We start from the raw sequence: 15,942 nt of genomic DNA, 5'->3' as shown, positions 1-15,942 counted from the left end.
GAAATTTTTTAAATAGTTAATATTGGCACGTACAATGGCTTGTACTATGCGATTGGTCCTATGCGATTGTCTGGCCCTGCTACTTTTTTCGGGTTAAATCCATCTACAGGGCGATTCAGAAATGATGGGAAAAACTTTGAGAGGTGGTAGTTCACACCAATTTCAAACAATTGTCATCAAAGAATGCATGGTCTAACATGAAACGAAAAGAAATTTCGAAATGACCGCTCCGCAAACATTAAAACGGCATTCCTGTTGAAATTTATCTGGAGAAAAAGAACACCATGCATGCAAATATAACCTGGGAAAGAAGAAACCGTACGCAAATCTGAGTCACAGTGAATAAAAGGCGTGGACTCCAGCCTTTTGAAAATAGTGCCCGAGTAATATGGTGGTAAGATGTTCATCTACCATCGTGAAGGTTGTTGTCAGGGTCCAGGGTTCGAACCCAAGGGAGGATATAGATAAGATATTTTCCCTAACGAACTCAAGGCGACCACCGATAGACAGCGCCTTCACTTCCAACCCATCTCACTAATGGCAGTAAATTGTAACATAGCTATATGGCCAGAGTTGGTGTTAGATGAAGTTGCAGCCTTGTGAATTTATGCCAGCGTACAACCGTTCTAACAGTTGTAACGTACGGATAGTGGCGCACTTTAGTGATACAGAGTCCGCACCTTTTATACACTGTGACGCAAATTTGCGTATGGTTTCTTCTTCCCCAGGTTACATTTGCATTCAATGCATATAGTGTTCTTTTTATTCCGATAAATTTCAACAGGAACGCCGTTTTAACGTTTGCGAAGCGGCCGTTTCGAAAGGCACTAGCGCGTTTTCGTTTCATGTTAGACCATGCATTCTTTGATGACAATTTTATTGGTGTGAACTATCACTTCTTAAAGTTTCTCCCTTCTTTTCTGAATCACCCTGTATTGCTCGTAAGACCTCATGTTCCTCAAATGGTGGCTATGCAAGAGGGCTGTTCAGATGGTCGTTTTGGATCGGTATTGATGCACACACCTCTAAAATAGGCTTGCCAGATGTTTCTCTGTTATATCTTGGTGTGGAGCTGGAGTGCACTGGAAGTTGCACCTGCGTTCGCCTGGGCCGAAATACTGCCTTATAGGGCATACCATATGCCGTAGCAGCTTGCGTGCAGAGCCTATTCAGGGAGCTGGATTTTGTTTGCATTACTGCCCGTTTCAAAAGTGCTCGAGCCCTTCGAAAGTAGGCCATAGTGTCATGGATATCCTGCCCAGTCCTCTTCATAAGGTTTAGTTTCCTCTCGATGGCCCGTACTTGCCTTTTTTTCGTCGTTTGAGCTCCTCCGTCCACTATTTGATACCCTTAGGGTGTGAGTGGATAGTTTTACAACCTAAGATAGTCTTGCAGTGAATGCTTATTACTTCCATCAGTCTTGTGGCATGCTGCTGTAGCTGGTTTTGATCGGTAATCTGTATCAGCTCCTCCAGAAATCTCTGAAATACCGCATGCATACTCCATTGAAAACGACTTAACTCTTCTTTGTGTAGTATGAAACTTTACTGTTGGTAGAGAGTAAAGCGAATCCTTTCCAATATTGAGACAGATCTGAATAATACTTGTGCGTGCTCGCTTATTCTTTTTTATTAAACCGAGCACAACTCAGGTCTATCGCCATGGAAAATTTACTACCTAATGAGTTGTGCAGGAAGCCGATTGTCGCCAAATTTTGCACATGTACCAAACAGGACCGGGATTGAACCGTAGGCTACTTTGAAAGTTCGTCAGGGCTGGACAAATGCCAGAAATGGGAAAAAATCGTCGGGCAACAATATTTCCTGGGCCCCAACAATAACTTTTGAATGTTTACGCTCAGTTATACTTGTGGCGCTACTTGTCTTGTACAATTTTTATATTTTTATTATATTTTTTATGCCACTTACTAGCTAGGCATTATGTAGTGTGTTCTTGTATTGGAGTTCAGTCTGGTTCCAACTGTCGACCGAACATGTCCTAAAAGTCAATTATACTAAAAACATGAGCCGAGGATGACTTACCCCAATACGGCTGCAAGCCCTCCACTTTACCATTTTCATCTTTTCTACTTCAGTTCGTTCTACAAATTCCGAATTCTACTTTTAGTCTTTCTCCTTTTAAAACACCCCTGACTTTTTTTCTCACATCTCTAAAATCCGTTTATATTTTTTAATCATAATTTCAACTCCGCCTTTTTGCGCTATTTCAAGACTTTCCATTCCCTCATCTAGAAATTTTGTTTTCCCGTCTGAGCCACTTTTTTAGTATCAAACATAATCTCATTGGCTCTTCTTCTCTGGGAAAATCTCACGTTCCGATAACCTTTGACCCTACCATTTAATTTAGATCCGTCTAGACGCACATTCCTTCGTAAATCAATGCATTTGACCAGAGACAAAAAGATTAGCCATATCTTATTTTTCAGTGCCGCGGTCTTCAGCTTGACACGAATAATATTTTACCCACCTATCGTTCTCAACTAGGGTCCCGTTTTACTACATTTTATCATTATCTCCGACTACATATTTTGCCGCTGTGGTGGTCGAGTGGTTATAGTGCCGGACTCGTGATGCGAGGATCCGGGTTCGAACCCCACAGTGGCGGTCGGCTGAAGTTGGTTTTCTGTGGTTCCCAACTTCAAGGCGCAAATGCGAGCCGATCTCCCCGTTAAAAAGTCTCGCCAGAGAGAGCAACAGTCCTACAACAGTAAATCATTCAACCATAACACTTCATTCATAGTTAGTATAACTCGGGGCAGATGACAGCGCTACACATAACAAGCATTACACAGAAACAAACTTTACGTCAGGTTGCACTACATGTACATGCACATTCCCGCATGTACCGATTCGTTGGGGGGTTCCGCGGGGGGGGGGGTGCATGTGTGGTGTAGCAGTAGTAGGTAGGGGCTCGGGGATCCATGATGTTCTTAAGTCAGCGAGGGGGGGTGCATGTGTGGTGTAGCAGTAGTAGGTAGGGGCTGGGGGAACCCATGATCTTCTTAAGTTAGCCACCTCGTTGGGCAATTTGCCTGTTGTGGCGTTGTATTTGTATTTGTATACATACAACTGCATTCCAAAGTATAGCTTTTCCCATCAATTCAACCTCCTGTCTTCTTGGATTAAACTTTCCCATCGCATGCGATTCACTATTACCCAAAATTTCGCCTCTTGACCTACATTCTTATACTCTATCATAGGTTTCTTTTACCTTCTCTGTAGCCTCTTACTTTTCTTTCTTTTCTGCTACATTTTCCATGCTATCACTACTACTATTATATAATATCTATCAATCATTTCAATTTTTCCCTAACTACCATTAATTTACTCATCTCGTTAAGATTATCTTTAATTAACTCATCAAGACAACATGAGGCGATCTCAAGAGTGATGCCAGATTCCAGAATAGAGAGAGACTAGATGAAAAGTCAGTTGTGACTGAACTTTGCGGGAAAGTTGTTAGCTCTCTGATTGTAAATACGTGTGAATTGCTGTTCTGTCAATAAATCTGTGTTTGTCGGTCGAACCGCTTCTTGTTTTGCAATCTCGAAGTCTTGTGAAAAAAATTATCCGGAACAATATGGTGTCAGAAGTGGAATTCAAACCCACGCCCGGAGAACCGGACTGCGAGAACAGCTGAATCAGCTGATATCTGTGATGGGCCAGATGAAATCAGGCATCGAAGAGAAGATCCAGTCAACAAGCTCAGCCATGAAAGATGTCACCAACTCCATTGCCACTGTCAATCTCTCCATCACTGACGTGAAAGAAGACGTCAACACGTCCATCGCTGCCGTCAGAGAGGAGTTCACCGCCGTAAATACCTCCATCCCCGGTGTGAAGGACGACGTTCCCATCGTCGGAGTGAAGGGAGACATCGCCGCCGTTGAAGTTAGAGGGAACGGAATGGTCGACGCCGTAAAAAAGGACTCACCCAGGAAATGAACTGTCACGGATCGAGTGATTGCGGTAGACGAAAAGCTCTCGAAGAAGATACAAGAGCTATATAGAAAAGAAAATTCAAGAGCTTACGTTCTCCACGGACGCTCACCAGGTCCTGCCAGCCATAGCGGATGTCAGTCGGCCTAACATCAAGCCCTCGACGTATGATGGGAGGACATCGTGGTCGATCAACAGGACCTAATTCGAGACGATCGCCTCAGCGAACGGATGGGACTGTGTACTCAAGGCCTTCCAAGTCGCGCCTCTCCGAGGTGAAGCTGCCGAAATTCTTCAGACGCTCGCCGCCGAGGACCGATCCAGCTATGAAGCTCTGATGAACGGACTCGACCTGAGGTTTGGAGAAAATTACCTCAAGGACTTCCACAGGCTGCGACTGTGCAGCAGAAAGCGGGAGAGACACTACAAGAACTGGCCATGAACATTGAAAGACTCACAGCTGGCGTATCCAGACTGCCCGCCGGACATCAGGGATGGACTGACCCTGCAGTGCTTCGTGGACCCCGATATCCAGCAGGCGCTGCGTCTGGGCCATACTGCGTCTGGGCGAGTACAAGAACGTGAGAAGTGTTTTTGTCTCGCCATAAAGTACGAAGCAGCCCGTCAAGCTACGACGGAAGAGCAACAAGTGGTCCGAGGCTCTGTTGCGGAGTACGCTAAGGAGGACATCAAAGAGCTGAAAGAAATTCTGAAGAGTGCCAAGAACGATCGTGGCACCCGGAAAGACAAGTCGTTGGGAACCTGGAAACGCCACGAGAAAGGCCACCTGCGGAGAGAAGGCTCTGTCGGAGCTACCGGTACGGAAGATGCGCCATACGTCTCCCAGTTGCACGGAGGCGGCCACGGACTCCATGTAAGAGGCGAGATTGATGGACTGCAGTGTAGGATTGTCATCGACACCGGAGCCAACGTGAGCATCGTCAGGACGGACCTGGCTCGGAAATTCCAGCAACGGCTTCTCTACCTACCACCATCGCTGACGCTGCAGACAGTCACCGGACAGAAAATGACTGTACGAGGAAAATTGAAAGTCTCACTAAAGTTCGCCATAGTCACCTACCAACACACCGTCTTCGTGGCAGACATAAGGGTTCCGTGGATCATCGGAGTGGACTTCTTGAGGAAACACGGATTTTCCTTGGACATGAGGAATGACCAGTTGCACACGTCGAAGGAACGTATCGCTCTGCTAGGATGTGGTCGTAACAAAGTATCTCCAAGGAAAGTTATGGACATTCCAGAAGTGGAAAAGAGTGCATCGCCAATGCAGAGAAGACCAATGGCAGGACCGGGACTGTTCTCTCACTAGAGTCAGATGGTATCAAGAGGACGATCCAGCCTCAAAGAAAAAGCGCATGGAAATGCCGACTTCTCTTCTGCCTTGACGAAGGTAGACGGTTCTGTGGACCCTGACGAGAGGATCAGGTCCACAGAACCGTCGTTGCCTCAAGGCAGAAGAGAAGTACGGGCCGCCGAACCCTGCAGTGAGACAGATAATATCTCAAGTCTCGAGTGACGATCCTTGGAGCGACAAGAATACTCGGAAGGCCCTGCTAGAAGATCCCGACATACGACCGAAAATGGACTTGAAAGAATCCACCGGGAGTAAACCAACATGACAAGACGTCGCCTCTTCCATTCCAACGACCAAAAGATACTGGGCGCTATGGGACTCTCTGGAGATGAGAGATGGCGTGCTGTACCGCAGATGGGAGTCGGAGGATGGAAAGACGTTCCGGTGGCAACTCGTCCTGCCAAGCAGCCGTGTGAAAGAAGTGCTGAAAGAATTGCACGAAACCCGACGGGTGGACATTGCGGCTTGATTAAGACTCTCCAGAAGGTCCGTGAACGATTCTGTTGGAACAAATCCAGTACCGATGTGGAAGAGTGGTGCAAGAATTGCGACGCCTGCGCCGCCCGCAAAGGACATCCGAGGCGCACCCGGGACCACCTTCACCCCGAACCTGCGACCGTTACCGAGGACCGCCCACGAGAGCACCGGATACTCGCCATCGCTCGAGACAGAACCTTGGCAAGCCAGGTGATCTGATGTTTCGGCGACCGGGAGATGCTACTCTTCTATCGGAAGAATACGTCCAGGAGCACCTCGAGGACATGCATCGAATCGCCAGAGACAGGATCAACATCGGCTCCGAAAAGATGAAGAACCGCTACGATGCGAAGGCCACGTCTCATGACTTCATGGAAGGAAACCTCGTGTGGCTCTGGAACTCGAAGCGCCGGAAAGGATTGTGCCCAAAACTTCAGACGTCATGGGAAGGACCCTACAGAGTCGTGAATAGACTGAACGACGTCGTAGCTCGGATCCAGAAAACGCCATCCTCGAAGTGCAAGGTGGTCCACTTCAACAGACTGGCCTCTTACCGCACCAGTGACAACCCGCCGATGTAAGAACTGAATTGTCGGGACGAACTACTCTAAGGGGGGGGGGCGCAATGTTACGATTTGTTCGATGGCTCTCAGAAATATCAAAATCTGTTGATACCGGTTTCGGTATTGCGCACAATTATGCGATTTGCGAGGAACTGGTGGAGGGTTGGACAGAAGCTTCCACAAGGTTACGCCCATCCAGACAGTGGCGCCACAAACCTGGTACTATGAAATAGAAATTTGTGGAATGTTCCCTTTCTCGAAGTTTCGACCGGAGCTATAAATATGAGGCGATAGCAAGAGGGATGCCAGATTCCAGAATAGAGAGAGACTAATAGATGAAAAGTCAGTTGTGATTGAACTTTGCGGGAAAGTTGTTAGCTCTCTGATTGGGCTGTAAATACGAGTAAATTGCTGTTCTGTAAACAAATCTGTGTTTGTCCGTCGAACCGCTTCTTGTTTTGCAATCTCGAAGTCTTGTGAAAAATTATCCGGAACAATATGTAATAAATTAATACCTTATTGCAGGATTTGACAAATGTTAGGCGGCAGGTCTCCATGGCAACTAAAAAATTTATACTGGCGCCTGAAATTTTCTGTGTTAATACTAGCACGGGCAAAAAAATGCGCTTTATATATTTAGATGCGGGCGATTCGTCCGCATCTTTAGTTCGAAATTCGTGCATAAAAACTGTTTTTTCGCAATTTTTGTAATTATTTTTCTCCTTCACCCCTGATTCAGTGCCCATAGGCAGCCTAGAGGCATTCTTTGGTGGTTTTTATCATTGAGCCTAAAGATGCCTCCATTCCGATCCTCACAAGCAGTCGATGGGATAAAATATCTTAAAATATTTTCAAAAAATTTTGAAAAAAAATCTGTCTTTTCGGAAAAATATGAAAGAAAATTCCAAAAACACATCCAATGTTCGAAAAATCCAATCCAAAAACATCCAAAACATTCGATGTTCCAAAAAAAAAAAAAAAAAAAATTCAGCAAATATCAAAGAATTTGCAAGTATAAAAAAGGGAGGGGTTGGGACTTTCAAAATGTCTGTGCTTAGAAATATTCACATCACAATTCTGTCTTAGGCCGGGATTACACTATAAAAGTTTTGTAAAAGCTCTTTGATAAAACGTGAAAAATTCAACCATTAAGACCACCGGTTGCATTTGCTTGAATGCAACCGATGCGCCTATTGGTTGAATTTTTCAACTTTTATAAAAGATCTTTTACAAAACTTTATAGTATAATCCCGGCCTCAAGTACGGATTACACTATAAAAATTTTATAATAATTCTTTTAAAAAAGCAACTAATAAATTTATCGGTTGCACTTGCAATTTATTAGTTGCTTTTTTCAAGTTTTATAAAATAACTTTCATAAACCTTTTAGAGTGAAATCCCATCCTTAGATTAGTGACTTCTGAAATATAAAATTTCAGAGACTAAATATTGAGTAAAATATACTTGTAGGTATCGAGGGAACCACCAAAAATATTCAAGCGCTAGGGTCTTCAAACGTCTTAATCCGGCCCTGAGTGAACACCGTAAGTGGATAACGTTGTTTAATAAAAGTATTTTTTTTAAAGTTTAAAAAAATTAACAGATTAAAAATTTAAAAAAATAACAAATATTTAAAATAATATTTCAGATATTCATATTTTTAAATAATTTTAAAAATTTCAAAAGAAAAAAATTAAAATTTTTAAATTCAATTTAAAAGTTATTAAAGTATGTAGTCAATTAAATATTCGTAATGAACAGAACGGCTTATAGTTTTGGTCCCGTCAGTGGCCGTTGTTGGCAGGTTTTATTATATAAAATTGTGAAATATGGACAAAAGGCAGTTGAAGTTGCTATATCTCCATCTCAGAAGGAAACGGAGGGATAGACGTATGTAGGTACATTATATTAATGAGCAAGGACCATCATATGGTGTTTTTAAGGGTATTTATGGCAAATAATTAAAAAAATTCCGTGAAAAATCACCTTCAAAAAGTAGCCAAAGATGCGGACGAATTCGCTCCGCATCCGCATTGTCTGAATAGCTCCGAATAAACCTATTGTCAAAACTTCTATGTGCGGATGCGGAGCCCGCACTTAGGTTTTGACACATGCGAATGACGTCCGGACCCGCATAAACATTTCCTAGGTGCGGAAATTTTTCGGCTCGCCTGAAAGGCGCAGTATATTCCAATAGTTAAAACTTCTTCCGCATCCGCGTCCGCGTCGTGTGAAAGGGCCCTTACAATTCCAGCAATTGTATAAACTAAAGCGAAAGTGACGAAAAATGTCGTTATATTCAAGGTCGTTGCATTTTCACCGACGTTATAACAAAGGTGTATCAGGATTATTCTTAAGCTGAGTCCGCAAACTGTTGTCAAGGTGTCGTTACAACCAAAACTTCACGGAAAAAGTGTATTGAAACTAATGAGCGATAGTGGTGTTCGAAGATACGAAATTAAACCCTATTAGTTTAGATTTAAACATCGACTACACTAGTTAGTTTTCTTGTTAATTTATTTTGACTCGGCGTTTTAAATTTCAGTGGTTCAACTGGAAAACCTAAAGGTGTTCTTCATACAACTGGCGGATACATGGTGTACGCGTACGCAACATTCCGCTACATATTTGATTACCATATTGGAGATACGTACTTTTGTACCGCTGATATTGGTTGGATAACTGGACACACATATGTCACATATGGACCAATGCTGAACTCTGCCACGAGTGTGATGGTAAGTATAAAATTCTGCGCTCTCTCTCTTTCTATTTACATTCATGGTTCTCTTTCCTTTTATTTAACACTCAATAGAAGTATATCCATCTTTTCTTTCCATAAAATTTCAAAAATACAGAATTGATGCATAAACTCATTACAGCGTTCCCTGAGCACCATACAATATACGCGATAATACCACACAAACCTATACGCCTACACAATTTCAAATAACAACCCCGTCCGGGATTATATTACTACTCTGATACTGATCCAGGCGAGAGATCAGGTTGTAGCAGGAAGAGTCAGTCAAAGCCAATTCGTTCACTTTTAGGCTAATGCCAGAGAAGCGTGATTATCACCGTACGCTTAAGTTGACGGAATCGGGTTTCTCTCCTGGTTTCGCCCCCGCACCTAAAACACAACTGGGAATTTCCCGGGATCCCGGAAGAATAAAAACGAACCAGATCACATTTCTGTATCGAATTAGACATGACTGTGGAATTTCGAAGTGAAACTTCTATAACGACATAACAGTAAAAGAGAGAGACATAAGAGTGAGTTTCTGTGAAGGAAAGGAAATTAATCACATAAAACTGAAATGCTTTTTTTTTTCTCCCTAACTGATTGTGTGATGAAGGTCCGAGAAGAAGACGAGCTGTGGTAGTGGGGGGATGTCAATAGGGTGTCGTGCTCTGTGCGGCCAAGATGGATAAAGTCGTGTTTTGAGCGACCAAATACTTCTCCTTTCTTTACGTGGATAAATCCTTTTTTTTGTGATATCTTGATGAAAAGAGTAATCTTTCGATTAGGTTTCCTTTCTTCTTTTGTACATTAAAACTTCCCCCATATTACCATTATAGGTGGAACTACACTGCTCAAAACAATTAGGGGAGCAAATAAAAAAGTGAAGAAAACCGTGCGAGACAGCCACGTATTGGCATACAATGGATAGTACACGCGTATCAATGCGCAATACAGAAAAAAGACGTAAAAAAATTTGGAATTAAGCTTTAATTCTTTGAAAATATGGAAAAAACATGAAAAGATGATTTAGGGCAACAATTTGGTTACATGTAAACGATAAAAAAAAGTACTGTTTAGACATGATGCATAAGTTTTAATAGGGCGTGTGGTCTCCTCGAACAGCTAAGACTGCTGCACACCTGTTTGCCATGGATGCGATGAGGTTATCGATCAGACTTTGGGGAATACTGTTGCACTCCTCAAGAAGTGCAATCTGCAAGTCTCGGACAGTAACAGGCGGCCTTGGTCGCGCAGCAATGCGTCGTCGAGCATGTTTGGGACATGCTCGATTTGATTCAGGTCAGGAGAGCACGCTGGCCATTCCATACGCTGTATTGTTTCAGCTTCAAGCATGTTCTCCACCAGACGAGCTCTATGCGGTCGGGCATTATCATCCTGGAAAACAAAGGAATCTCCAATGGCTCCAGCGTAAGGGATGACATGAGGTCGCAGTATCTCGTCTGCATACCTTCGGGCCGTCAAAGTGCCATTCCGAATGATATGCAGGTCCGTACGTCCGCCTATGCTGATTCCACCCCATACCATCCAACCAGCTCGTCTGTATTGTGACCTTTCACGAACGAATGCGGGATTATTTCGAGTCTGTCCCCTGTCCCTCCATACCAGAACACGTCGGGTGTCACACTCCAGACTGAATCGGGACTCGTCTGTAAACAGCACTTTGCTCCAATCATGTTGCTCCCAATCTCGATGTTCAGCAGCCCATCTTCTTCGGGCCGCACGGTGGCGTGGGGTCAACGGAATGCAGACCATTGGCCTACGTGCATAGAGCCCTCCCTCATGAAGCCGATTACGTACTGTTTGGCTGGACACCCTTCGTCCTGTTGCCAAGAGCAACCGTCTTTGCAGCTGCGTAGCATTCTCTGTTCTGTTTCGACGGGCTGTTAACCGTGTATACCGGTCATCAGTTGCTGTAGTGGCGCGTGGCCGACCTTGCCCTGGTCGACGTCTAACATTTCCTGTTTCTTGGAATCGATTCCACAGCCTTGCAACAACACTTCTGGCGACTCCAACAGCGTCCGCGACACTACGTTGTGTTTGTCTGGATTCCAGTCTGCCTATAACACGCCATGCCATGGATTCTGGTAAATCACGTTGTTGACTCAAAAAAAAAATACTGCGCAATCGAATTTCACAGTTACGGCAGTAAAACAGACGTTTCTGCAACATCCCGATTTCTGCCCTTATCTTCTTTTTCTGGTTTTTGACGTAATGAACTTTGATTTGCATATGAAGTTTTCTTCTTCCGTTTCCTGCTAGGCTTTAAATTATGGATGATTCATTTTATGTTACTTATCGGTATACATCTTTGCGTAATTTTGTTAAAACCATGTGCTCCCCTAATTGTTTTGAGCAGTGTATAATAACTAATACTGTAAGAATACATTAAATGCCGTTTATACGATCTTCTTGAATATCACCTTTATGAGACTTTCACATTTAGACGACTTTTGGCTTCGGCCACAATCAGTGCTCGCGAACAGTTGCGTGATTCATGCATAAAAATTGAATTTTACTCCTCCAAATTTCGTTGAGTGAAAATACTTTTTAAAATTTCAGGTTATTTTAGTTTATTCTCTTTGTTTTGCATTTAAAAAAAAATTTCTCTCTTTACAAAATTGCCCCTTAAAATTTTTGGAAGCAGTGAAATTACTCTTGAAAATTTTTTTTCGGATAACACTGGTCAAAATTCCTCCCAGATTTTAATGTCAAAATATTTAGTTTATACGACAAATAACTTCAATTATGTCAACTGATTGGAACGTCAGCATGGCCGGGGATACGGGGGAGGAGGTATGGAGAACAGTGTCCCCCCTCCATGTTTTAATGGAGAAGCCGATTTATTTAATGCATATACTGTATAAGAATTTGTATCATCATCGTGTGCTCCCCCAGTCTATCAATTCAATCTCCGCCTACGAACCCCCAAATCTTTGAAAAACAAAATCCTTTCTATCCATCGAATCCATGTAATTTTTTCAGATTCAAAAAAACTAATCGCTAAAATTATTTTTCTTGCATATTGTCGCCACAAACATCACAGTCGGTTGACTAATCATAATTTCAGAGAGGATCGACGATAAAATCGTTCTAAAAAGGTTTCAAATTACAGTTTATTCCCCATTTCCGACTCAGAGAACAAACGTAGGAGGCAAAATATTCTCAATTTCATTGATCAAGTAGTTCCATAATATATAGTATTCATAAGTTTCATTCAAACTTAGATATTATTGACATAAATTTCCATTTATAAGTAAAAAAACAGTAGATTAAGATGAATTCTATAAAAAAAGTTTAATGCGACAAATATGTGTGGGGAATATTCATAGTAGTAAAAGACAGTGGAATGAGATTAATATTCTTTGAGAAAAAACCTTCAACAAGGGGGTCATTATTATTACGTCAGCATCGACGGGGGTTTCTGATTTGCTGACAATGGGAGTATGAAGATTGCTTACGTCATCAACCACCTTTTTTGTAAATATGAAATATTCTAAGCTGCTGACGAGGAGGGGGGTCAGAAATGGCTAAATATTTGCTGACGTAATACTTGATTGGCCCATGGAAAATAGGACCTATGATGTATATTTTACGAAGTAGCTCAAAAGTGGCATGCTTCGTGCTACTTAGTAGCATATGTATCACGGGCTATATGTGAGATGAGTATCCTTATCCATAGTCGTAATTATCGTATCATAGTTTATAAGTTACGAAGATAGTTTTAACCATCCACCGGGCACGAGTTTTTTGTCGAATCGTTCTGAAAATGGCACGTCAAAAACACAAAATCGTTCCAAAATGGGCAGGTTTCTCTAGTAAAACATGATGCCTACCCCCCTTGCGAACAACGGTATATAATACCCCGGCTTCTAGCCGTGTGGCAAACTCACTGAATGTCTCTCCTGGTCGTTGGTACGAGTTCAGGAATCTCCTCGTTAACTCAAAAATTGGTTCGTTGACCTCATAACGAGCCAGTAGTTCCTGCTTATACTCTTCAAAAGTGGACAACCGCTCGTGTTTCAGGTTATTCCTGTAAAATTCTGCTGCCTCCCACTCTAACTTCAATTCCAAGGCAACCAGTTTGTCCTGTTCGGACCATTGAGCATACTCTACCACCTTGTCTATCTCTCTCTCTCTCTCACCCAAAATGTCTTTTACATTCCTTTTACCATCAAAAGGTTTCAACACATTTAACATTACTGTGATACTTGGGGAGGGTTGTGTCTGGCCATTGCTCCGTGTCCGTCTCGAGGCCCTGGTTTACAAATTCTGTGTCAAAAAAATTCTGAGGAGCTTGGACGCGTGTTTTCTTGCATAGAGTGTCTTGTTTATAGAATTAAAAAGGTGTCGTGAACAGTTCATGTAAATACCTATGTGTAGTGCAACAATTTCGAAATACAATAAATATTGGATCCAAGCTCTTCAGCAAACTACCTTCAACTCTCTCGCTCAATAATTATTTTTTAATTAATTACTCATTATCATTTATTTTTATACAATAATTTTACCCGTAATTTTTTTTACTCAAATTTCTGTGGTGTCACATTACAATGCCAAAAAAATATTTCACTATTATTATTTACTTTTTAAGGGCAGATTCGGGCGGCACGGCACTATTTTTGTTGTGGGGAGGGGAGATTAAGCCTTGCCCTTAGAGGGGTTGTGGGCGCGTGATCGTAAAAATTAAAAGTTTCATTCACACCTTGTATTTAACACATAATTTCACCAGTTTTAGTTACATTTACGATTGGGCTAACGGATAAATTAGTAACGAGATTTCAATATTAAATATTTCCTTACCAGGGCTGGCGGTTTACAATTACTAGTGTGTAAGATGTGCAATGATGGAGTGGAAAGTGAATCTTCACAGAGGTAGGTCATCTTAGGGTACGTCCATAGTGCACCGCTTCCCGCTTTATTGCTTAAACCGCGGCAGTTGTAGAAGGCGAGATGATCCCGTGCGATTCTAGCCGGTGGTGGTTATAGTGCACCGCTCGCGGGAGCGTCTGCCTGCATGAGCAGTTGGCATCATGGAGCTATCACGTGGGGATCTATTGTGTGTGTTTTTGTTGACAACAAAAAATATTTATCATAAAATTTAAATATGAAAGAATGACGAATGTACATGAAATGAATAGGACGCGCCTTGAAGTTGCAATGGGTTTAGTGTAATCGCTAATTATAGTTAATTAATTAATTGATAGTAAATCAGTGATTTCGCTTTTAGTGCCACAACAAATTTTCGATTAGAAAACCGAAAATTAATTGTTACAAAATTCCGTTTGATTTAGTTTTATCGTTAATTAGTTAATTAACTAATTATCGATCATGATTATTATAATAGTATGGTGATCCCCTCCAATGAGATCTAATTTGATACCACTGACGTCGCAGATGGCAGTGATTTGGAATTAGTGGAATGAACGCTACAGGCCGTCTGGCTCCGAGCTGTCCCTCAAGTGATCGATTTGTTACAGTTCGCTGTGTCACTCTGGAGACAACAGAAACTCTAATTTCTGCTGCAGATGCAGTAGAATGCGCCACAGCCCTGTGGCGAATACGGCGGTCTTCCCTCTCATTAGTGGCCCGTGTCAATACCTTCTAGAGCAGAAGGTCTGACCCCGAGATTCGTGACGTCATCGAATTCCGTCCTAGAATCGTCTTCCCTGTAAGATCGTTTTCCAGCAGCACCACACACTGTAACGCCGTTATATATATATATTTTTTTTTTTTTGACCCACCCCGCTGTAATATATATTTCTTTCTTATAAAAAAAGGTTGAATTAGCTAAGAATTTAGCACTCGAATGGACGAGTTTATACTTATAATTCAACATTATTTTCAAGTATCAATTAGAGCCAGAGTTTTTACGAAAACTTGACAATATTTGAAGAAATTGCCATTTGACATCAAAATTTCCCCAAGAGAATTTTTCGGAATTTCAGAATTTTTCGGAATTTCATTTCTGTTGATTTTATCCAAAAAAATATCCATTGAATACCAAAATTCAAGTATATATAAAATATCCTTTATTTTTCATTAAGATAGACATATGCAATATTCACTATATATTTTGTCATTTAAAAAATATATACAGTATATACAAACTTTTCACGTAATGTGTATTTTATTGAAAGGAAGAAAAAAGAACGAATGAACAAATATGCTTTGCTCCTTCCAGAAAATTTCAATGAAGACTATGGATTAGATATAGATTGCATGATTCTCATTCGTACACAAATTCATAACATTCAAGTAGTAAAAATCCATTTCAAAAATAGTTTTTTTCTTCAATATATGTCACCAGTTTCTTCTTTGCATAAAATTGTTTTATTATTTATAACTTCTCTTAAAAATTCATTTTTATTCGAAGATTTTTTAGAAATAAGCCAGAAAAAAAAACAAACCAAGAATACGTAGATTAATTTTGAGGTTTGTTATGAAGCAAAGTGTGATCTATGTTCAAAATTATAAATATCATCAGGTTCATATTTTATTTAGGCTGGGGAGCAAAAATTCTATCCAATGTTTTTCACTACACACACAAGAAATAAAACGTGCTAGAATTGAAAAACAATCTTTAATTGAACATTTGCATTAAACATGAATTCAACATCATTTTTCAGTTTCTCAGTCACAACGTCATTATATAGAACATAACTAACAACTACAGGAGTTGACACGACAAACCCCTTTAACCAAATTTCGTATGATTATGAAACTTCCATCTTCACACATAACCATCACACATAAACACATTTCTTTTTCAGTACTTAGATACTCTTTCCACTCTGAGCATTC

At 41.4% G+C, this 15,942-nt stretch overlaps 1 protein-coding gene across 1 annotated transcript in view; it reads left to right on the top strand.

Annotated features, from left to right (window-relative positions):
• The window catches only part of LOC149080388 (acetyl-coenzyme A synthetase, cytoplasmic-like), a 1,034,375-nt gene that overhangs the window by 596,138 nt on the left and 422,295 nt on the right, over window positions 1-15,942 (top strand). The window contains exon 9 of the mRNA XM_089239527.1: window positions 8,920-9,112. Within this exon, the coding sequence (XP_089095653.1) occupies window positions 8,920-9,112 (193 nt within the window). The remainder of the gene's footprint in view (window positions 1-8,919; window positions 9,113-15,942) is intronic.

The sequence above is a fragment of the Pholcus phalangioides genome, unplaced genomic scaffold, assembly GCF_987345545.1.
Source record: "Pholcus phalangioides strain wild (caught in Gottingen) unplaced genomic scaffold, Ppha-v1.0 ptg000011l_1, whole genome shotgun sequence".
NCBI classification, from domain to species: Eukaryota; Metazoa; Arthropoda; class Arachnida; order Araneae; family Pholcidae; genus Pholcus; species Pholcus phalangioides.
This window is presented reverse-complemented; position numbering and strand designations above follow the sequence as displayed.